Consider the following 23,637-nt stretch of genomic DNA (forward strand, 5'->3'; position numbering starts at 1 on the left):
GGAATACAAGGAAGGATGCACATACTATAAACCAAATATAAATGTGTATGAATGATTATATGCTTATCACACACCGTACATAGGTATACATACACATACACACATACATAACATACATACACACATATTTCTCCTAAATTTGGCATCTGGTACCCCTGAGTTTTGACCCTGGGGTAAAAGTATTTCCAATGTTTTAATATCTGAATTACTAAAGATTACCTTCTGAGTTTAGTTCTAGATCCATTTCTTCAGCAATTTTCACATTAACTTTCTGTTACCAGTTTCCCATTTTAGACCCACTGACTTCTAGAATATAGGTTCATAAGGACAAGGCATTATACAATAAAAACTTCTCTCTACTTGTCATATGGTTATACACTAGATTTTAAATTCCTTTAGATGACAGTCTATTTCATAGCTTTAAAAAAATTCATATGGCTGTAGAATAATAGTAAATAAATGTTTGTTGGAATTGTATTTGTTATTAGATTGATAGATCCAGGCAATGCTTTTAGATCATTCTGACTGTGCCTATTTTGATTGGAATTTAACAAATGCTCTTAAAATATTATTATGGACAACTGGTAAATGTATAGATTGCAAAATAGGACACCAGTGGAAGTTTTCAGCTGGTTCTGTATCCATACAGAATGATACTTGATTCCATATCAAATAGGAAGAAGTCTCCAGAATTGTGATTCAAAACACTGATGATTCGGTTTTACATAGACATATTAACTTGGGGTGATAGCAACATCAATGTGACACTTCCAACACCCTATCCTCTTAGTTCCTTGAACTCCTCTCCTTCCATGTACTTGTACTCCACTTACCTAAGCTACTGACTTTAAACTTTCAGAAACAATAACTACAAACCTTCCTTAATTGAAATGTCAAGCTTCTTACACTCAAACTATCTTTATCTTTTGGGTTCACTCTACCTAATAACCCAATTCCAACCATCCTTAAAACCCACCAAGACCTATAATCCATTGATCATGCTCCTTTTCACTATACCAATGTTCCCTTCATCTCCTTTCTTCTCTCACTGTTATCTTAACACTTGTAAACCCCTGCTCTCTTTTGTATCACTTCAACCATGGATATGCTGGGTGTTCAAATATATGTAAAGATCCAGAAACTAAAGATCAGAGAGTGACAGAACTGTTTTCATAAACTAGTGGAGATATTTAGTTTTAACTTCTCAAGGATTTGGTAGAGTATGATTTCTACATGTTAGCTAAGGCACAGGAGCTGAGTACAAAAAACTGTGATGGGGTAGAGGGGGCAGAAAAAGGGAGTGGGAGGTGGTGGTAAATAGGCTGTTCCACAGAGGGTCAAACAAGTCACATGGGGAAATGAGGCTAGCAGGTAACTAGGAATATAGACAGAGAACAGAATAGGAGAGATAGCAGAAAAGAGTAAGAGAAGGATCTCAAAAAAAAAAAAAAAAAGGGATACAGGAAGAAAATATAGAAATTCAAAAAAATACATACATACATAAAATGAATATGGACACAAAGTAGAAATTTAGTTATGTAAGAACTAAACTTTTAAACAAATTAAGTAAAATATATGCATAGTTAGGTGTATGAAATAAGCACTTCTACTTGCAAAGACTATTTACTTCATTTCTAATCTTCTATTGCCAAGTAGAGGGTTCCCAGGAAATACACTGAATAAATGTTGTTAAATGAATTGCAGATTTCTAATCACAAGCAGAAAATAAAACATACAGAATCTAGATAATATAAAGAAGGCACAAAGGCAGAAAGGAGCACACCCATTACTCCTGATTACTCATCAAGCAGCATTTTTAATGACTCAAGCAGTGATTCTAACTTTTCACCCTTTCTGGCTGGAACAGGGTTAAAGGGAGTAAAGTATTCTCCACTCCTATCCTTACATAAGCCATCTTCTAATTCAATTAGCTGTCCATTCTACAAATATAATAAATACATCACAAATATATTTTACAAATTAATAAATATACTTATTTTACATGTTTATAAATATATTATGAATATATATAAATATTATATACTTCATAAGTCTATATGATATGTATCATATATCTATATTATTTATCATACAAAGTATAATACATACATATTTTAGTTATATTACATAAATTATTGAACTTAATATGAAATATTTTTATTTTTATTGTAAATACAAAGCATAAACACACATCACAAACACACTTTTAAACATCATAAGCATTCTTATACACATACAGACACACATAGAGACATTCTCATTCTTTTTCCATCATGCCTTGCTAAAGCCCAGTTTAAAGTTTTAAAAATAAGTAAATACATTCCCATATTTTTATAAACCTATATACAACAAGAAAGTACTCATCACGAAAGTGTCAGAAATAGTGCTATGAAACTTCAAATAGCCTTTTACCTACTGGGAATAGTAAAAAATTGTGGAATAAATTGAAAAAAAATGAAGAGAGCAAAGAAGCCACCAACCTATGTCAAAGTGCAGCACCCATTTTGAAATGACAGAAGTAGCTAGAAAAGTTGTGACATTTTTGTATATGTGTAAGTTTGTTTATGTTTGTCTTTGTAATTGTGTATATGTGTGTTCAGGTCAAATAAAGGGATCAATTAAATTATCTTGTGGAAGACATAAGGAATTACCAAAGCACTCAAAATATTTATAATATATATGAAAATTGGTAAAAGAAAAACAATTTCACAAAATAATTATCCCAAATTATTCTTTCTTCTTCCTAGGACCATCTCTTAGATGAATAGGTAGATGATCACAATAAGATGAGAGAATGGCATGTGTGCTATTAGGGAGCTACCATTAATTAGCTTAATAAATTTGATCATATAAATAGATATAGGTGAATGAGTATACAGACAGATAAGTATCACAGTCTATTTTAAGAGCCTAAGCCAATGGTTTAAATGAATGATGATTTGATGTATTAATAGTAGCTTTTAAAATCTTACCTTCAGTTACTACATTCATTTGATAATTTCCACCACTAAAGTATGGAAAAGCAAATAAAAGTGATCTGAATCCTACTAAAAAGGAAAAAAACTGTAATCCATCTTGGTATGTTTCAGCGCCATTGAACCAAGCCCAGGGTATGCCCTCAGGGTCAGTGACCCAGGCCCATGGTGTGCCTTCAAGGCCAGTGACACAGTCCCAGGGTGTGTTTTCAGGAACAGTGACCCAGGTCCAGGGTGCTAATTCAGGACCTGTGACCAAGGCCAAGTGTGTGTTCATGGCCAGTGACCCAGGCCCAGGAGAGGGCAAAGAAACACATTATATGGAAACGTTGTAACATGTTCCAGGCACAAAGACTTAAGAAGGTATTTACATATTCAGTAGCTCAGATTGGCTTTGAGCTGAGTGCAGGGAGAAGGGACCCGGGATAAACATGAACAGGGAGACGTGGCCCTTCACTGAAGACCCCCAAATCTGCTTGGCGACTCCCAGCTGTGCCCACCTCCTCCCCCCGTGCAGATTGCTTTGATCTTTTGTGATCTCCCTTGGCTGCCCTAGAACATTTTGTAACCATTTATATCTAAAACTGATCAGTCAGAGAAGTGGTGGCCCATGTTCTTGGGGTTGGATTGGCATTGCTGATCAAGTCAATCTGCTCCGTGTCACCAGACAGCCCCTCCCTTCACACTGGGAACCCCCAGCATCAGATCAAGGGGGAGCATGCCCAGTGGTTGTTCCCAAGCTCCAGGGAAACTATTTTCCAGAAAGTGCATTTTTTTTTTTTTTTGTCTTCTTCTCTGTGTGCTCGGAACTACTGCTTCAAGTGAATCTGAATTTTTCTTCTCTCATGCTGCACTTTTAAGATTTATAGCAACTGACAAGAAAGAACTGAATATATAAATATATGTGTAAGGGGGTACATCTACACAACAGTTACATGAACATTGCTTTCTGGGGGATGCATTTCATATTTTCCAAATTCTTAATTCTAATGTTTAAAAGATTCTTGGTATCTTATTTAAAAAACATAAATTCACAGGGACTAGGACAAAATTGTCACAAGATCCAGCACATAAGAGATGTTTAAAAAGAATTTATTGGTTTTGGCCACTACCATTTTGGAATGCTGAGCTAATGATGCTGGGAGCCACCTTTATTACCTACCTAAATTCACCAAATATGCCTGGCTTTCTCTGTCATCTTAAGACCTAGCTAAAGTTTCATTTCCTTACTGAAGGCTTTCTCACCTCTTGCCTGCAGTGATTCAAGAAAGTCTGACACCACTAGCCCAGCTGCTGCAATTCACCCAGTCCCTCCCTGTGTGCCTTAGAGAGATTTGTGCATCTCCTCTTATTAAACTGATAAAACCTTGAGGAAAATGTATCTTTTTTTTTTTAAAGAAAATACCTTTCATTTTGCTCTTGCATATTAATGTATGGTTCTAAAAACAATAATTCTCAAAGAAAATAATTACAAATCACTTACCATTTTATTACCCAGAGATAACACCATACATTTCAGTGAATAGCCTTTTCAGCTTTTTTTCTGTGCATGTGTATTTTACTTCTCCAAAAATGTGATCATACTGGACATAACACTGTATAACTCTCTTTTTACTTCAAGGTTTATCAGGGTATTTTCACCAAGAAATGGTTTTCTACCCCCCCAGACAATATTACCATCCTCATTTCACTCATCAGAAACTGAGGTTCAGGAAGGTAAATCTCTCTGCCCAAGGTCACATGGTCACTACTGAACGACAGAGCTAAGATTTGAACCCAGATCTCCCAAGGTCAAGTCCAACACTCTTTCTGCTTCTACAAAGTCACGAGGCTAGGTCTTGGTCAGAAGGCCAAGGATGCTATGGACAAGGGATTGGCAGTTCAGAGTCTTCAGGATTTACGTGACTCTGTCAGAAGACAGGAGTCCAAGAGCCAGCACAACTGCTGAGAAATCTGCTGGGATGCTGGGTACGCTCTTCAATGGCTCAAGCTGCCGAGAGACACAGGGACCAGGGCTCAGAAAGAGAAAGTGGAGACCTTTTCAAACCAAGCTGGGATTTAAGTTTATGAGCAAAGCCCCTTCTGCTGTCTTCAGTGCTCTGGTGTGAGCGGAGCATGCATCCTGCACTGCCTTTCCCAGGCAGCCAGGGCCAGCATCTTTGGTTCCCCTTCAGCCCAGCACCAGAAATAGTGAAGATGAGGTCTTCTTGGAGGGTGATTCTGAGGCAGAGAAGCCATGAGGGCCTAGAGAAGGCAGGAAGTAAGGTTGAAAGCTAGGGTTAAGCTTACCAAGCAGAAGTAGCTGCCCATATACCTGACACCCGGAGTATTAGGAAAGGCGCCTGGACCCCAGAACCTATCATCAGCCTTAAAGAAACCCTCCTTCAATCTCTCATCTCGATACTCAACAGTCATAATAAAAACTTACTATTAGTATTGTTGATAGCATGTTAAGCACTTTTATGCGCTAAGAACTCTACATATTCAATTCTCATTCAATCCTCAAAACAACCGGAGGTGAGAATTATTTTTATTCCTATTTTACAAGGGAGGAAACCGTGGCTCAGAGTGTGAAGGAAAAGCCCAGCTGGGCTAACAAGCTAAGTCACAAATCTAAGTGTGATAAGTGTAGGTTTACTGATCTAAGTTCTGCTGGGCTAACTCGTAAATCTGAAGTTTAGTGTCAGTTTACTGGGCTAACAAGCTAACTCGTAAATCCAAGCTCAACAAGTGTCAGTAATGTAATCTGTTCCAAATTGATAAGCTCCAGTGTACTGATTCCTTGCTTTTTGTTGTTTGAACCTTATTGGCTAATAGCCCCATAATTGTAACTAACCCTATAAAACCTCATGTGCACGTCTTGGAGGTGCTCAGAGCTTCGGAGCAGAAGCCCCTCTGAGCCCGCCAGCGTAATAAATCTGAGTACTCCAACCCTCCGAGTGGTGCTTGTTTCTTGGCTGGCCTGTCGTTTCCGTAACAAGTAAAGGGTCATGACCTCATTCCTCAGCTCACTCCCCAGCCCCACAGCATCCTTCTGGCCTGAGTGGTTGTGCCCAGATCGCAGAAGGAAAATCCGGAACTTGAGTCTCAGACTTAGGGGACATCCGGGGGACTTGGAATCTGACCCACAAGATCTAAAGGGTGTGGGTCCCACCCGTGCCATCTGGTCCTGAAAGAGGAGGGCCGTGCTGGCCAAGCTTTGTTCCCCGAGGTCAGCCTGGTGTCCCTCCTGCACAGGACACCGGGGCCCATTATTACTTGGGAGAGTTCAGATGTGTTTATCTCTCGGTGACCCTGGAAATTGACCCCTGCTCGTGGCCCTGGGCTGGATCTCTGAGCTGTGTTTTCTAAGGGACCAAACACCAAGTGTGAGTTTGCCCTTGCAGTTCACCAGCAGTGACCCTCTTGGAAATAACTCTCACAAAAATGTCACCTAGGAGTCTTTATGACTTCAGCTGTTCATCTGTCAGCCCGACAGGTCAGCTCCTGGCCACCTGTGTAGAGGGGTTTTCAGAAAACCTTCTGAAATAAATCCCTCATTCTCTTCCTCTCACAACTGAGAAGAACAAAACTCTATGGACCTGGAAGGGAACGTGGGGAATGCAGAGAGAAGCACCCTTTCTGTGGCTCCCTCGGCGCTGTTGCCACCTGCATGCACCCCCCTCGCTGTCGGGACCTCTCCACACCGCTAACACCCAGCAGGCGCCCCGCCAGCTGTCAACCCTCTCTCCAGGGGGCCACCAGAAGCACAATTTATGTGCCGCCTGCTCGGAGCAGGACAGAGATGAAGTCCCCGAACTCACTCTGACCCACACGGATGTGAGATGCATTCACCGTGGACCATCTTTCACGGGGGACGAGGCACCATGGAGCCTTCTCACTGTGCACCGAGGGCCCCCGACAGCTCCCGGGAACCAGGAACCAGGAACGTGCCCTCTACCCTCCCTCTGGGCACTGGAGCCCCACTGATTGTCACTCGTGGCGGGGGGCACCGAGACTGCCCCCAACCCCTCTCCTCTGGACTCTTCCAAGGAGCGTTGCCTCAGACAGCAGCCTATTCCTCTGGGCAGAGATCATGGCGAATTCTCTGCAAGAGGGAAAAATAACAGGAGACGGCCTGCAGCCCGGCTCCTTCAGGGCTGCGTAGCTCCAGGCAGACCACGGGTCCCCCTAGGCCCTCAGGCTCCTCCTCTCCAGGCTGAGGATAATCACGGCCACCTGACACACCCTCCAATACTATTAGGAGTTTGAAATGGGAAGATGCATATGAAAGCTCTCAAAAGAATAGGTCTTCAAGAGGACAGTGAGTGCCTGACGGCTAGGGGGCTGCTGGGGGAGCAAAGGTATCTACAGGTCAGAGTCAGCTGGTTCAGCACAGGTCCTGCTAAATCTGCCTGCTCTTTTGGTTGGGGCAGTATATCCACCAAGTCTTGGGTGCCTGCTCTCCTGACTGGTCCAGCCCTGGGGCTGGTCTGTGAGCCCCTGATGGCTGGAGCCCCCACCAGTGGCTGCCCCCAGTCCTTGTGGTAACTGACACCTTTACCCTGTAGGTGGCCATTCGTGATTTTGAATAGATGCCAGAGCTGTCAGGATGCTGGGACAGTGGGACAGCCTCTCCTGGGTTACAAAAGGTAACATTTTCTGTGCTGGGAGAGCCCCAGGGGACAGAGCAAAAGGAAACATGGTGTCTGTCCCTGGAGAATTGCTAGTGGGGTTTGGGGCAGCAGGTGGAGGAGGAGGGGGGTGGTAGCTCTGATTGGGACCATGAGTACAGTCAACGCCAAATTCCTTGCAAGAATTTGTTTCCCAAACACACTCTCCTTGACTCGGCAGGGCTCTCACTTTGGAGGAAGGGGAGCCCCACCTTCTGTGGTCTGAACATGAAGGAATGAAGGAAAGGCAGGTCAGGAGACCTGGGTTCCCACCAGCTTGGTCTCTGATGAAGTCCCACATAGACCACTGAGAGGACACCCGAGCTACCGTGGACCTGTGGACCCTCACGTGGGAGGGTGGGGTGCTGGCGAGGACAGACTCAGGGTGGAAGGAAGTGGGGGGCTCCCTCCCCACTCTGATGCAACACTTGAGTGGCGTCCTGCCCCCAGCCCTGGCCCTGCTGCTTCTAACTGGCCTGCACCATTGTGGGAGCACTGGTCACGGGGGCCCACCTTGTCAGGGAGTGAAAAGTGTGGAGCAAACAGCCAGGCACCTGCAGGATGGTCCCTTTTCAAAGGAAGGTGTGCCCTGGCCACAAAGACCTGACGCCGTCACATCCCAGCAAAGAGGAGACGAGGGTTAGTGTTTTCCAAACTTTGGAAGAGAAGAGATGGCGGCCCTGGGGGGCGACAGGACACCCTCCTTGGTCAGCTCTAGGCCCCTCCCCTGACCCATCTTCTCAACCAACCTCCATCTCCAGGCTCTGCATTGCCCAGTTTGGGGGACATCCTATCAAGCCGGTTTAGCCAGAATATCTGACCCTCCATATCTAATCAGTTTCCTTACCTGCCCCCGGTGATGTCCAGTCACCCTCCTGCCCCCAGCAAAGGAGTGCCCTACCACCAGTGTCATTTTCCAGCCACCCCCAGCCAGCACCTAGGCCACAAGTACCCACTTTCCCTGTTGTTGTCCCAGGTCTACACTGAGGTCTCTTTTCTCCTATTGCAATAGTTCCAGAATAAAACCTGTTTTTACTGCTTTACAGTCAGGCCCTGGTTTTCTCCAACAGGGGAAGCCAGGATGTGCCCTGCAGCAGGCGACGGCAGAAGAGGAAACCCAGGCGGGACATGGACATGGGAGGGACAGTGATGTCGCAGGCGGTCACATGGTGCTGGGAAAGCAGCGTCGGGGTTATCGGGGACAAAATCAAGACTAATACCCAAAGCTAGTGGGGATGTGGCAGTGCCCTGGAACCCCAGCGGGACACACACACAGGACCCTTTGGGAACAGTTTGGCAGAAAGTGCAAAGGATTATTCGGAATGAGCCTCGGTGAGGGTGTCACGTGTCCACTGGTGCCAAAGGCAGGATCCAAACCCAATATTGAGACCTGCAACTTGATCTATGGGCCCTCCGTGCTGCTTGGACAAGGAGCAGGACTGGTCCAAGTCTGGGAGACTCGGGCCGTGGACGCAGAAAGCGTGGCTGTCACAGGGCTGGCAGGCTTGTGGGGACCTCGGGAAGGGGGAAGCAGGCTGAGCTGCTTCTCCCAGCCTGGCTTTCGGTGCCCCCCAGGGAGGCCAGCTGGACAGGAGGTGGGACGCTGGTGAGAAAGCTGACTTCAGGCAGCAGAGGAAAGAAAGGTAGAAAGCGGGAAGCAGTGGAATGTGGCTGGGCAGAGAAAGGATCCGTTGAGTCCATGGTAGGAAAAACAGCTGCGCCTGAGGTCTGGGTGGAGAAAAGGAGGAAAGACGAGGAAGACTTTGAGGAAACCAGGGGCCCCTCAGGGACACCCCCGAGATTATCTGCAGGACACGTAGAGCCAGAGGCAAGAGGCTGTGGATGCTGTCAGTGACAGAGGCCAGCACGGGTTTGTCCTGACAGAGTCTGCAGGAGAACCCATTGATTTCTCTCCATCAGTCACTCGTAGCTGCATGACCTCAGGCCAGAGCCACCACTTCTTTGAGCCTCTTTCTTCGTCTGCAAACCTTCTTCCACTTATCCATTCCTTTGACTCAAGGATGAGTGGACGCTCCAGGATTTGAATCACATGCAGGATGGAAGTCACTGGGCAGGAAAGACTCCTTTCTTCAAAATTCCCAGCGTAAGAGCCGTGGCACCTAGAAGATGCCCTCCTGCTTGCTTCCCTGGTAACTTGATCCTGAGGCTCATTTTGAGCCAAGAATATGTAGAACGGTGACTTCATAATCTGAGATTTATGTGTCATCAAGTGCCAACAGTACATGGTAATAAATAAGGCCTAAGTGCCCAGAGCTCCAGCCCTGCTCTGTGACAGGCGATGGGAGGCAGGGAGCAGGGGAGGAGCTGTGCTCCAGTGCCCCCGTGTGAGTGCTGCGTGCCCACGCGGCCTGCAGAGGGACTGCTGGGGGACGGGGCAGCGGGCTCCTGGGGGAACGGCTGGAGCTGCCGCCGGCCCCGGCTCCCAGGGCTGGGGTTAGAACATCTGTAATCCACCAGGAAATAGAACCCAGCCCTGAGTCTTGCCCAGAACTCAGTTCACTGAGCACAAGAGGGCAGAGCTTGTAGCAAAAGGATGCTGTCAGTCAGGACCCGTTTGGTTGCAAGCAACAGACCTTGAAGTCACTTACGGGGAAAAACATCAACTCATTAGACATTTTCTAGAAGAAATAAACAATAACCCCCAGGACTGTGGGCACCAGCGTGATTCAAAATATGAATTGGGGGTGGGGGAGACACTCAGTCCACTGCAGTCACTGGACTCCCCTCTTTCTTGCTACCTCCACTCTTCTCCTTTAAAAAAGTTTGCATATTTTTATTGAGATCATTGTAGATCTCACACAGTTGTAAAGACGAATGCAGAGGCCTCACGTGCCCTTTGTCCAGTCCCCCCCAGGGTGACATCTGGCAAGGCTGCAGCACAAGCCCACAGCCCGGGTTCCACACGGATGCAGCCCACCCCCTTCTCCAGACCTGCAGCTCCACCTGTGCCCGTGTGCACGGGTGTGGGCGTGCATTTAGTTCCACACGATTCTACCACGTGTAGGTTCATGTATCCATCAGAACAGACAGGACACAGAGAATTGTTACCAGAAGGAGTCACTTCTCACGGCTAAGTGGCATTCCATGGACTGGATGTAGAACGTTTTGTGTGACCACTCACCCATCAGAGGACTTGTGGGATGTTTCCAGTTTGTGCCTGTCATGAGCAAGGCTTCTGTGACCCACATTCTTGGACTCCAAGGGCCCTCTGTGTCCTGTCCACGGTGGCATCCTCGTCTCCCACGGAGCAGGACCACGACAGGTGTGGCTGGAGAGTGAACACAGTTAGTGAGAACATTGGGTGTGCCGAGCAGGTGGTGGGAGCCCACACACAGTGTCTGCACCGAAGCGCCAGGACCCTTCCCACTGATCAGTTTCCTCTTGGGTCGATTGTGAGTCTTTCCTCCAACCTCGGAGCAAGCTCTCCAGAGGACAGAAAAAGCGAGGGAAACGGGTGAGCAGAGCGAGGTGCTGGGGCGGGAGAAGTGAAGGCTCAGAAGGAGCTGGCGTGGCTTGTGAGCCTTGTCCCAGCACCCAGATTTCTGGAGACCCCATGAAGCTGAGCCGATTTCTCCAGGTGTATTTATAAACCAGACCCAACGGGACAGAGCTCTGCTGCCACCTGCCCCAGATCTGGTGATTGCGGCTCCCAGCACATGACCTGTCTCGACTTCTCCAACACACAGACATCAGACCCCACATTTACTCTGCGGGGAGGAAGGGGAGAAGGTGGGGAGGAGCGGCCTGGGGGAGAGGTAGCGAGAAGCAGAAAGGGAGGGAGGGAGCAGGTGGAGGAGGGAAGGGAGAAGCCGATAAGCAGGAAGAGGCAGAGGCGGAGTGGGAGACATAAAATTGAGAGATAATTCTTAAATTAGATGTTGGCTCTGGCAAGGATTTTATAGCATATTATGAGATTCTAATGCAAACCAGTGCCTCTGTTTTTTTGTTTTTGTTTTTGTTTTTGTTTTTGTTTTTGTTTTATGCAGAAAACCAACGGAATGATCAGCGTGGAGATTCATGAATTTGAACTCCAGCAGACCTAGAGTTTCAGGAGGAGCAGGCTGCTTCTCTCTCACCTCTGCCTCCCTCGTTTCAGTCTATGTAGCTCAACAGGGAGATAACCTTCCCTTTGATTTCAAATGGGCTCCGAGGCTTTCAGCATCCTTGGAGCTGTGGTAGGAAGGTGGTAAGTCATTCACTCAAGAGCCTGGCCTGGTAGATATGGATTTATAGACGCAATGTCTGTAGAAAAGGAGTCTCTGGACCCAGAAGGACCATGAAGGAATTTCACTGCAAAACATGGTCTTTTTTTATGAGCCTCATCCATTCATTCATGAGCTACAGTATCGCAACTGTGCAAAGGCCCAGCCAGCCACCCCTCCCATTCATCCCAGGGGCAGGAACTGAGCATCCATTGTGTGCAGGGGACACATGGGACCCTGAGGAGGACGAAGAGGGGAGGGGGGCTTGCCCACTATTTGCAAAGACCAGAAGCAGAGTTTGTGGCAAGTGAGGCCCATTGCCTGGTTGTGTGGCTTCCAAGTGTAAAACGAGGCCGGCACATGATTTTATGGAGGTTATGTGAGTCCGGAGCAGACTCGTGACGGGCTTAGGTCCTAAAACTTTCCCCGTTGACCCCAGCTCTTCAGGTCTGACTTTCCCACTGACTGGTGAGAATATTTGCTGCACAGTTGGGAGAAAACTATTTCATTTACTAACTTAATCACTTAATGCACATACGTAATTATTTGTATTTTTTAATTGGATGTAAAATTTCAAACATATCTGGAAGCAGAGCTGTCTTATTTTTCACATTTGCTTCATCTGTTGATTTGCATATTTTCCTTTTTTCAATCTATTTTTTGCAGATGTCAGATATAGTAATATTTCACTCCCAAGTGTTTCAGTGTGTATCTCTGAAAAAATGGACATGTTCACTTATCACCAGACCCACTGTTGCGCCTGACATTTACCCAAACACGGTCCAGAGTCAGATTCCCCCGACTGCTCATGAATGTCTGTTTCAAGTCAGTTTGTTTGATTCAGAATTCAAACAAGGTTGATGCACTGAATGTAGTTGTGAAATCTCCCAAGTCCCTTTACTGCGCCGAAGCCCCTCCCCCCTTTTACCAGGTGCACTGCCTTGTTTCAGGAATTAAATCAATTGCCCTGCAGAATATTAACCAAACAGGGCTTGTCTGTTTGTTCCTTCGGGTCATAAGGCTGGTCTTCTAGTCATCAGTTTTTGTAAACGGGAGGTAGAGGCTTGAGTAATCTCCGATGCAGTGTTTGGGGAAGAGCACGTTACAAGCAGAGCTGTGCGAGCCATGGAGCCTCGCGTCAGGGTCCGGGCTTCACGGTTGAGATCAGTCAGTGGGCTGAGGTGGCGGCCTCCCGATCTTCTCATTGCCAGGTTTACCGACACTCATTTCCTGGATTCATCCATTAGTAGGCATTGCCTGCATCAAGTAATTCCATAAAGGCTGCAAAACAGGGATTCTAAAAATCCTCTAATTCCTTCTACAGTTAACAACTGTGGTTCAATGAATAGGGTTGAAGGGACTTGTACAGATACCCACTGGCACGTCAGCACATCATTTATTTATAAACTGAGGATGGAGCGACACTTTCCACCTCTGCAGTTTTCCAGGAGGACGGATGCCGTTATCTCAACTCTGTCCATGTTTGCTGAGAGTAACCCCGTGCAGGGGTCTTAGGTGAGTGTCTGAAGATCTGAGACGCCTTCTGCCTTCGAGGAGCTCACCCTCAGGAAGGGAAGGAAAACATAGCTCCACTGTACTTCACAGTTAGTAACAGAGGCCCGTGTGAGGAGCAAGTGTTGGCAAGAGAGCAGATATGAGCAGATGTGCCTCCACGGAGCGGGACAGTTTAACAAAAGACAGGACGTGGTGGTCCACACTTGAAGCCTGGATGCAGGATGGAGTGCAGGGCGTCCAGGAAGGGTAGAGTGGGGCAGAGGCTGTGCGCGTGAGTGGTTGGGTGATACTGGGGAACTCTCCGTGATCTGGCCGGTGGAACTTCACAGAGCAACCGTATAAGTGACCATTTAAATCAGGACCTGATTGATACTGAAAGGGGTTAAGTCCAGGACTGTCCATGAAACCAGGATGTATGGCCACTGTGAACACTGGCTCAAAGAAGAGAAAGATGGAAAAGAAAACTGCAGAATTAATCAGGAATCAATGAAGGATCCAGCTGGGTGTTGGTGTTTGGATGCTTGGGCAGATAATGCCACCCCCAAAGCTGCCTGTGCCTGACTCCCCAGAAGCTGACATGTTCAGTTGTATGTCAAAAGGGAATTAAGGTTGTAGATGGAATCAAGGTGGCCAATGAACTGGCTTTAAGATAAACAGATTATCCTAAATTATCCAGAAGGGACCAACTAGTTATCACAGAGGTTCTCAAAAATGGAAGCGGAGGAGATCAGAGAGGCTGTGGACTACGGAAGTGCAGTCAGCGTGCGGCCGTGTGCTGGGACTGACCCCTCAGTGCCGGCTCTGATGGTGGAGGAAGGGGCCACAGGCCAGCGCAGGCACACAGCCTCTGGGAGCGAGAGTGGGCCAGGACACAGCGTTTCCTTTAGAAACTCCAGAAAGAGACACCACTCTCCCAACACAGTGAGACCCACATTGAACTTCTGGCTGTGAGATGGTGAGTTTGTGTTGTCTAGCGTTTGTGATCGTTTGTTACAGCAGCCACAAGAAACTAACAAAATTGGCTGTGGGAGAGAAAGGAGCAGATGACCCTTAAACTTCCTGTTTTTGGAAAATGAGGTGTATCATGGGACCTTGCATTAATAGAGTAAAGATAATCTTTTTCAAGGACAAAGATGGTGAATTCAGATCCAGGAGATGCAGGTACCCGCTTCTTCAGTAGCCATGGTCACTGAGAGCCCTGAGGTGGACAGTATAGGCAAAGGCCAATTGGCTGGGTGGATCTCAAGATATAAAAGGGTAAATAAAAAAGGAAAATCTATATAAAAAATAAGCTATTACAAATAATTCAAATTGTAAAAAAAGTCTTAAAATGCCTTCTCCTCACTTCTAAAAATAAAATAGAGAAGACATTCAATAAACTTACTTAATTAAATACAGCTACATATAGTGCTCATTTCAGTATTACAGCTGTTAAACCTCCTTCTCTTACAGGTTATGTCAATTCCCTAAATTCAACTTTGCCCCATTCCCATGCTTCCCTCCTCCTCTGCACCAAGCTTTTTAATGAATTAGTAACCCTGACACTGTGAGAAAAAAATTTCTTGTTTGGAATATTTCCATAGCATCATATAAACAACCACAAGATAGATCAACAGACAATATGATGGATTTCTATACACTTTCTATGAAAGTTAGCATCATTTAACAGTTATATTTTCACACAAAATTATACATAATTTATATATGTGTGTATATACCATGTATGTTATATACTAAATTTTGTATAAAATACAACTATGAAATAATAATGCTGATTTTCATATAAGATGTTCAGAGTTAACTTTATTACAATAAACACTCCAATTATACATAGTTTGTCACTCCTTCATCCCACTGGACTATGACACAAGGGGCAGAAGTTGTAGTTACTGATTTCCTGAGCCAGAACACAGTGCTTGCATATGCTGCACATCCAGAATTGATACTCAGTGATTGGGCTTCCTGTGGCAACACATGTTGGCAGTTTCCCTTCCCCTCTGTAAAAATAAGAGGAAAAGCAATTATACTTTAAAACTTCTAATTACTTAAAACTTTATTTATTACACTTAAGAAAACTGAAGAATGAAAAACATCTTAAGGTAAATTTCAAATAAGCATTAATACACTTACAAGAGTAAATAAAGTAGGGTATACTATTAAGGAGATTACTTCAAAATTTAGTGCTTCAATTATTGTGTGACACTATTTAGGCATAAAAATCGAAGCTTTTAATAAGGTAGACTGACATCTACTAATTACAATTAGCCTACCCTTCAAGAAGGCTGTCCAGTTCAGATTTTCTGTTATCTTTTGGAGTATGTCTGGTGAAGATTTCTAGAGCAAGATCTTCATACTGCTGTTTCTGTTCTGAACTGAGGGTCTCTAAAGATTCAAGTTTAATAAAAGCTTTTGAACAGGTACCAAAAGCTCTTCTGGCACATGCACAGAGGGCCAACAGAGAGTAGATCTCAATGGCAGGGATAATGTCTTCATAGTCTCTCAGGTGAAGAGCTAGGAAAGAGATGACAATTTAGATTTTTAAAAGCAATCATGATATCACGAACATGCATGGGAAAGAATGTTAAGCTGTTTCAGTTTAACCTACACGAACATAAGCAAACTTAAAGAAAACAATAGTGACTGAAGAACCAGTAGGAGGATGGAGGCTACATGATCTCCACATTCTGCAAACCCAGCTAACAACTCAGGGCCTATGAAAATAACCACCACCAAATAATGCATGTGGCTGTGCCATTTAGAAATATACACACAGACTAAAAAAAAGAAAAAAAAAAGGTGTCAAAACACACATCTTTTGTTCCATATAAGTGTGTCAGATATTTCTGTGGATACTCAAAATAATATATCCTGTTTCTTTTTGCTAAAAAAGCAAAGTATGAAATCATATGTTTTCTCTTTGTGTTTCTTTGAACAGATTATTGCTTTTCTGTTTGTCTTATTGAAACAATAGAACTTTGAGAAAAAAGAATGAAAATGAGACTCTAAGTTGTTAGTTCAATTTATTTTGACAGTTACCGTGTCTTATTTTCAATATTTCTACACTGCAGATATAATCTCTCTTTAAAATGCACTAGAGAATTAATAACAGATTAGTAACCAAATTGTATCTTTTTATTCTCTAGACCTGGCAATCTCAAAAATATCTTGTTAGAGTATAATACTGGAAACTTCGTAAAACAATTCAAAGCAACATATTCATGTATTTTACAATAGATTCCTATACACTGGTGTTGGGGTCAAGTGTTTACAACAAAGCTCATTTGGAAGAAATTTTAAAAAAGGAAATTCATTGAATTACAATAAAGAATACCCTCTAATTTCACAGGTTCATAGGCAATAATTTACAGTGTGATATTATTTTAAGTAAAACTGTATACAATTTTATAGGTATGGAGAAATGTCTAAAAGGAGGTTCACTCAAATGTTAGTGATGCTTATCCTGGAGTTTTAAGATTATTTTATAAGTTATTAGATTATTTTACTCTTGTCTTTGCATTTTTTCCTATTTTAGTTGAAACTGTTATATAAGTATCATTTTTATTTAAAAAGTTAAATGCTATAGATATCTATTTACTAATGTGGAAGTATTTGATAACAGATCATTGTCTTTTAAAAAGTCCCACAAGTATGGTCTGTTATACTCCCAGCATTGTAAAAAAAATTTTTTTTAAATATATATATACTTATTTTATTTTTATTTAATTTATTTATTTTAAATAATATACATTGATTCTTATATTATATTATATATTAAATATGTAAAGATTTATATTATATATATATATACACACAAACACACACAAGAATGTGGACTGGGCTGTTAAGTGTTTAACTTTGCATAAATAAAATAGTGATAGTGAATGTTTTATAAGTGTTCTTTTTCCTTATCTCAAACTTCTGCTTATTCTATTAACCATGTATATACTGCTTTCCATGTATTAAAAAATAAAAAGAACTTCAAAAAGAAAATGTACAAAACAAATCACAGATAGCAAATCTTGAACATATGAAATAAATCCAGAAAAAAAAGTGTTATTGAAACTAATATAGGGGCAAAGTGAAGGAGTTGGCCCTTCATATTCAATTTATAATTTTTTAGGCATGTTACACAGACTAGGTTAACAGGCCCACCTGTCTTCAATGCACTGTCAACACTGCCCTCGTAGAGCTGCCTCTGTGCCAAGAGGAAGAAGTGGTAAGCCTCAGCCCCCCTCCACGCAGTATCTGTGAAACGACTAGTTGTGGACAGAGCTTCTTCTTCCAGCAAACCAGCCAAAGCAGAAGTGGCCTAGAAGTAAAGCAGACCCACATTTTCTGTCAGCACCACCATAACAATGGTCTTCCAATGAAGATGACTTCTGAAATTGTTATACATTAAAATATCTAAATTAGCAGATTTTATCATTAAAAAACTCATTCCAAACTTAGTTTCTCCATTATAATTCATATTTTGTTAAACAAGTATGATTAAATTTTGTCTTAAGTTTTATTGAGGTATAATTGATTTTAAAAATTATAAGATTTTTAAAGTGTACATCATGCTGATTCGACATATGTATACATTGTGAGAAGGTTCTCCCCATGGTATGATAAAATTTTAAAGTAGAATTAATTCACTTTTAAGTTAATGTAAGGTTCAATCACACATTAAAAGAATGTACATATTCTAGAAAAGCTTTTAAAAAACTCATTGTTAGAAAGGATTTTCCAAGTAAGGAATTTAAACAAAGATTACAGATTAGTCTTGTAAAAAAATAATTTGCAATATTTGCAAGTTGCAATGTCTAAATTTGAGTACCAATTCCAAATCAGTCATTCATTTCCCTCATACCATTTAAGAAAATTCAAACAAACAAGTTAAATGTCCTGTCCATAAAGAGAATTTTGATAGTTCTTTTTTCCTTGAACACTTCTGATGATTTAATGTTACTAAATAATCTACCTTACCTCTGAGTTCTTTCCTTTAGCTTTTCCTCGTTGAGCATTTTTCATTTGTTCATGGTACTGCTCTATAAGTAAAGCTGATAGTACATAGAGCTTCTTAACAAGTAAAGGTTTAGTTCTTTTCTTTGCCTCTTCATCTGCAATCTTTAAACATTTAAAGAGTTATGGAAGATATTTCTTAAACTGTATTTGTACAGTTATCATTTCTGAAATATGATTCTCTAACAAAAAGGAGGAAAGTCAGTATGATGGGATATAAATACTACTCATTTATGGTAAATATTTTAAAACCCATTTCTTGGGGGTATAGCTCAGTGGTAGAGCATGTGCGTAAGCATGGGCGAGGTCCTGGGTTCAATGCCCAGTACCTCCATTAAAAAATTTTTTTTCTTTTCCTTAGTACTAGTAAGTATTTAGTTCTTTCCTTAGTGTTTAGCTATTGGAGTTAGAGCTCATAACCATCTTAGAAAATAATAGATGCTGCTAAAAAACTAAGTCAGAAGGAAGAAAGCTTTCATGGAATGGGTAGTATTTTCTGTAACAAAGAGATTTTTAGAGTAATGTTCCAAGTACCCAGAAATAAGATGGCTTTAACACGGTACATCCTTCAGAAATTTAAGTTTATTTAAATGATTTGGAGGGAAAGTTTTCCTTTTTCATTAAATCAAATGGGAAAAGAACAGAAAAGAATATAACATTTGTATACATTAATACTGTACTGGTCATCTTCCCTCCAAATGCATACTATGAAAAATGTAAAGTCTTTAAAACTTGAACATTTAAAAGGACTCAAAATTCTACTGTCAGGGGGATTTAATTTTCAGTTAAGGGAATTTGTACTTTACGGTCCCTTAAAATTCTATAATTCTTTGTTAACTTTGATATTAAGTAAATATACAATTGCTTAGGTATCATTAAGGTGCTAAAATTAATAAATAGCCTTTTTAGTAAAAGGTAATAATACTCAGATAACACATAGTTATAATAGCAACGGAATGAGAGGGATTTTGCTATAACAAATACTTGTTTCCAAAGAAAATGGAAAAGGTACTCTTTGGTATATAAAAAATTAGTACTAGAAGAAACCAAATACTCACAAAGTTTATTACATTTACCTTAAACATCAGTTTAGCAGCATCATAAAAGTAACTGGCTTTCCGGTAGAGTTCTATGGCATCAAGAGTTTTATTCTTTCCCAATAAATGGCATGCATACCTCTCTAACAGGGAATCAATTTCCTTCATGCTATGACTTTTAGCCAATTCAACAGCTTTGTTCCACTGAGGAAAAATATATATAACATACAGTTACCCAAGCATTTACAGTCAGATGTCTTAAAATACACACAATAAAGCTTTAAGTTTATAAGAATACATAAGACTATATCAAAACGTAAAAACTGGTATCTATTTTTAAAAATCACTTAAAATCAGAGCAACTGTAAATGTTACGACTCAAGCATGTGTCAAAATAATCCAATGACCTAAGATATGCTTACGAAGTATATCTGAAAAAGAAAACTTCATAGTTTATAATCACATTAATCTTACAATTCTAATTCTTTATTTGTTTATAGTAATACAAAATATGCAATTTCAGTTAAGAAAACATCCTACCGGATTTAACATTTAAAGTTATTTTTATAAAGCAAATGAAGCTTTATAAAATACTTTAAAAAATACTTAAAAGAATACATTGATAGTCAATAATTTCAATAATTCTGTACTTTAATTTTATTTAAGTTCCAGCTCTTAAAAATATCAAATGTATGGTTTCTATATAGGGAAAGGAAAATAGATTTGCCAAAATAAATATTGATAAAGCAATTCAGTTCCTTCCTCTTGCAATGACCGTTAACTGTTCCTTCATTGGAAACAAAACCCAATCCTAATAAAATGCAGAAAATTATGAAATTACTTCCAGACAAAAACTTGCCAGACTAAAAGCAGTTTTGTTCATGTTCCCATATTGAATTAGTTACGAGTGGGTCACCCTTAATGGTAGCCCTTCAAGAGGTAAGTGCACATTCCAACATTTTCTTAGTCCTCAACTAAGTAAGGGACATCTGACTCCTTTCACAAAATCCATCTCAAGCTCTCCAACCCTTACATTGGCAACAGTCTTTAAAGCATCACTACGGTGACTTTGATTTCAGTTCCTTACTTGGTTGAGATGTACACAGGTATCCACTGCTGCCTTTGGTTGATTACATTTCAAAAATGCAGTCACTGCTAGTTCACACATTCCAGCTCTCACAAACATTTGTGCTATTTCCTGTGGACAAAACAATACTATCAGATTTCACAGAACAAGGAAATCACTTATATTTTAACTTACAAAACTCCATAGGGATATATGAATATTAACTTCACTGGTGGCTACCAATTTTCCTTTTAAACAGACATAGAGGTAGAGGCTACAAACCAGAAAGGATGCTAAGGCATCACGTTCTATAAAATCAGTGACTCACACCGAGGATCTGGTTTTTAACCAGGTTCTAATGATATTGCACTCGTATCTTCTCTCAGTTCAGTAGCTATTTTACAGAAATGCCAAGCTCCAAAACAAACCCTACATTAGTGGGCAAAAAAAACCTTTAAGGCAATTGATGTTACACTCAATGTTAATCATTAGAGGCTTAAGAAAAACCTCACACTCACAGAGCTCTCAAATACCTCTATAAAAAATGCCCCAGACAAGTTGACCACTCATCAGTTCAGGAAGCTAGACCAAAAACAGAAGAGGGAGAACCACAACAAAAACCAGTCATAACCACTGGGCTGTACTCGACATTTTCAGAATATCAGGTTTTTTTCCTTTATTATTATCTAGTTGGTTAGAGTTTTTCTCTCTGCATCCCCACTCCTAAAAGATTTTGGGAAATATCATAAAAGTACATTGTGTACCCAACTATCTTTTTTTAAATGATGGTCATATTTTTCTGATTATAAAGTAATTCTTATGGTAAAAAAAATTAGAAAATATGAAAAAGTAAAGCTACTCATAATTCTTATTACCCATAAGAAACCTCTCTCCATATTCTGATGGAATGTCCTAACATCTGTGTCCTATGACTATATATGTATGTGTGTGTATGTATGTTTTGTAATCATAATATACAGTTTTGTATACTGTATTCCCCACTAAAATATTTTGTTCGTTTTCCCAATTATTAAAAAATCCTTCAAAACTTTATTTAAAATTTGCAGTTTAAATTAAAATATACTTTATGAAAACAAATATATGTATGTATATGCAAGACTGAGACATTGTGCTGTACACCAGAGACTGACGCATTGTAACTGTACTTCAATTTTAAAAATTAAACTATACTTTAATTATTTAATTATTGTTATTATAGCTATAATTAGTATTTACTCAATAATATTACTATTCTGGATACCCTTCAGCAACATTTTTTTCTGCACCATCAGACACACGTAACAGATGACAGTAATATGAGATTCACTGTCCCTATATCCAGGGTTATGTTGTAAGTAATTTCAGTTTCTTTCCTACTTCAGTAAACACATAAGATTGAGAATAAGGGTATGTGAAAATGCCATTATTACAGGGATAATTGCTCTGATTCACAATAAAGAAAAAACCTGAATTATCAGAATTCTTTGCTCATCTATTAATAGACAAAACATTGTGGGAGAACCTACAACTGATATGTGTCCAGACCCTGTAGTTGAGAGCTCTTATCTCTCTAGATATCATACAGCTCAGTGATTTATAGTTCAGATAAAACAAATAAAATACAAGCTCATTTACATCATTCAACAATTAAAGAGGCTTAAAAAGAGAAAATAGAACAAAATTAAAGAGAACTCTGCTTTTAGTTTCTTTTTTTTAACATTAAACCCTTTATTGTTAATGTAGCCTAATAAAAGTCAAGCTATCTTTTTAAACTTTTCTCATAGCAAATTTCCAACATACATACACACACACCACTCCTCAGACCCACCTCAGATTATTCTGAAGTAAAATTCTGACAAGATGTCATTTCATCTGTAAGTATTTCACATTTTCAGCTAACTCTTTAAAATAATTTTACTAAACTGACAACCCTACTCAACACTATGATCATGTTAAAATAGTAGGAATATGACTGACAATTTTCTCTCCATTTTCAAGCATACTGACAATTTTTTTAATAACTAAAGCATCATTCTACATCTAAGACACTGTAAAGTTGTAGTAATTTTTAATTTTATGTATTACAGAGGACATTTCCTGACTATAACATAAAAACCTTATAAAGTAACCTAACAGCTCCAAAAACTAAAATTTTTAATACCTACTGGAAGCAACTTGTGGTTTTCTGGAAGTGAATTGGCAAGACTCTCCAATCCTTCATAATCTTCTAACATATAATAACATTCAGCTAAGCACTCCTGGTTCTGGCCTTGTACATAATACTGCACAGCATTCAACCTAGGGAAAGAAAAAAAAAACTTTTAAAAATAATGAAACTAGCATGAGTTTCCTGATAAATAAGCAAATTTCACCAAAAATGTTCTTTCATTAGGATTCCAGTACTAGTATTACTCTAGTCATCATCTTCATTACAGAATGCCTTTGAATATTCTTAAGACATATTGTTTTAATCTGATATACTGTTGTATTTCCAAACACTGACATAAATAAATAAGCATACTGATCAAAATGATAACTTAAGAACAAAGCCAATGATTTCTGGAAAAAAATCTGTAATAACAAAACAAGCAAATATAAACTATATCCTCAAACAGCAGAAAGTTATCTGGAACTAAAATGTAAGTTTTGTGAGTTTTGAAACCCCGAAGGCTTATGATGCTCATGACAGCTTGAAGGAGCTCTTGCTCCTCAACGTGAATCTAGAAGTACATGAATTTAGGCGCCGGAAGGATGGCCTTCATTTGCCTAGCGTTATGTCATAGGGGAGTAGTCAGGCAGCCCTAGCGTTATGTCATAGGGGAGTACTCAGGCAGGCCTAGCGTTATGTCACAGGGGAGTACTCAGGCAGCTACAATTTTAAGTGCTGGGTAAATGGATGAGGGGGTCCACATAGGTTACCTACCACTTTTGTCGATCAGCAAAGTAGTCTCCGATGCCGTTGTAGGCTTGTTCAAGGAGACTGTCATCTGCATCACCAGATCCAGTTTTCAGGAGTTGGAGTACTCTAAACCAATCTCCCAATTTCACCCGGAGGCCAATAGCAAGATCTCTACAAAAAAATGACATTCATTCATTCATTCACTCATTCAACATATATTTATCAAGTGCCTACTCCATGCTAGGTTCAATTCTAGGGCACTGAGA

The 23,637-nt window shown here is 40.9% G+C and overlaps 1 protein-coding gene across 3 annotated transcripts in view; it reads right to left on the minus strand.

Moving 5' to 3' along the window:
- Positions 1-15,160: 15,160 nt before the first annotated feature.
- Positions 15,161-23,637, minus strand: part of LOC105074779 (WD repeat-containing protein 35) — a 47,443-nt gene continuing 38,966 nt past the window's right edge. For 2 of the 3 annotated variants that reach the window (XM_074358144.1, XM_074358143.1), the window contains exons 21-28: positions 23,396-23,542; positions 22,638-22,770; positions 20,494-20,604; positions 19,446-19,610; positions 18,334-18,474; positions 17,518-17,674; positions 15,636-15,876; positions 15,161-15,362 (exon numbers count right to left, since the gene is read on the minus strand). In XM_074358144.1, the coding sequence (XP_074214245.1) occupies positions 15,212-15,362; positions 15,636-15,876; positions 17,518-17,674; positions 18,334-18,474; positions 19,446-19,610; positions 20,494-20,604; positions 22,638-22,770; positions 23,396-23,542 (1,246 nt within the window). In that variant the 3' untranslated portion in view covers positions 15,161-15,211. Of the gene's footprint in view, positions 15,363-15,635; positions 15,877-17,517; positions 17,675-18,333; positions 18,475-19,445; positions 19,611-20,493; positions 20,605-22,637; positions 22,771-23,395; positions 23,543-23,637 lie in introns of those variants that run through there. The other variant, XR_012504184.1, reaches the window with a different exon arrangement.

The sequence above is a fragment of the Camelus bactrianus genome, chromosome 35 (genome assembly GCF_048773025.1).
Source record: "Camelus bactrianus isolate YW-2024 breed Bactrian camel chromosome 35, ASM4877302v1, whole genome shotgun sequence".
Taxonomy (NCBI): Eukaryota; Metazoa; Chordata; class Mammalia; order Artiodactyla; family Camelidae; genus Camelus; species Camelus bactrianus.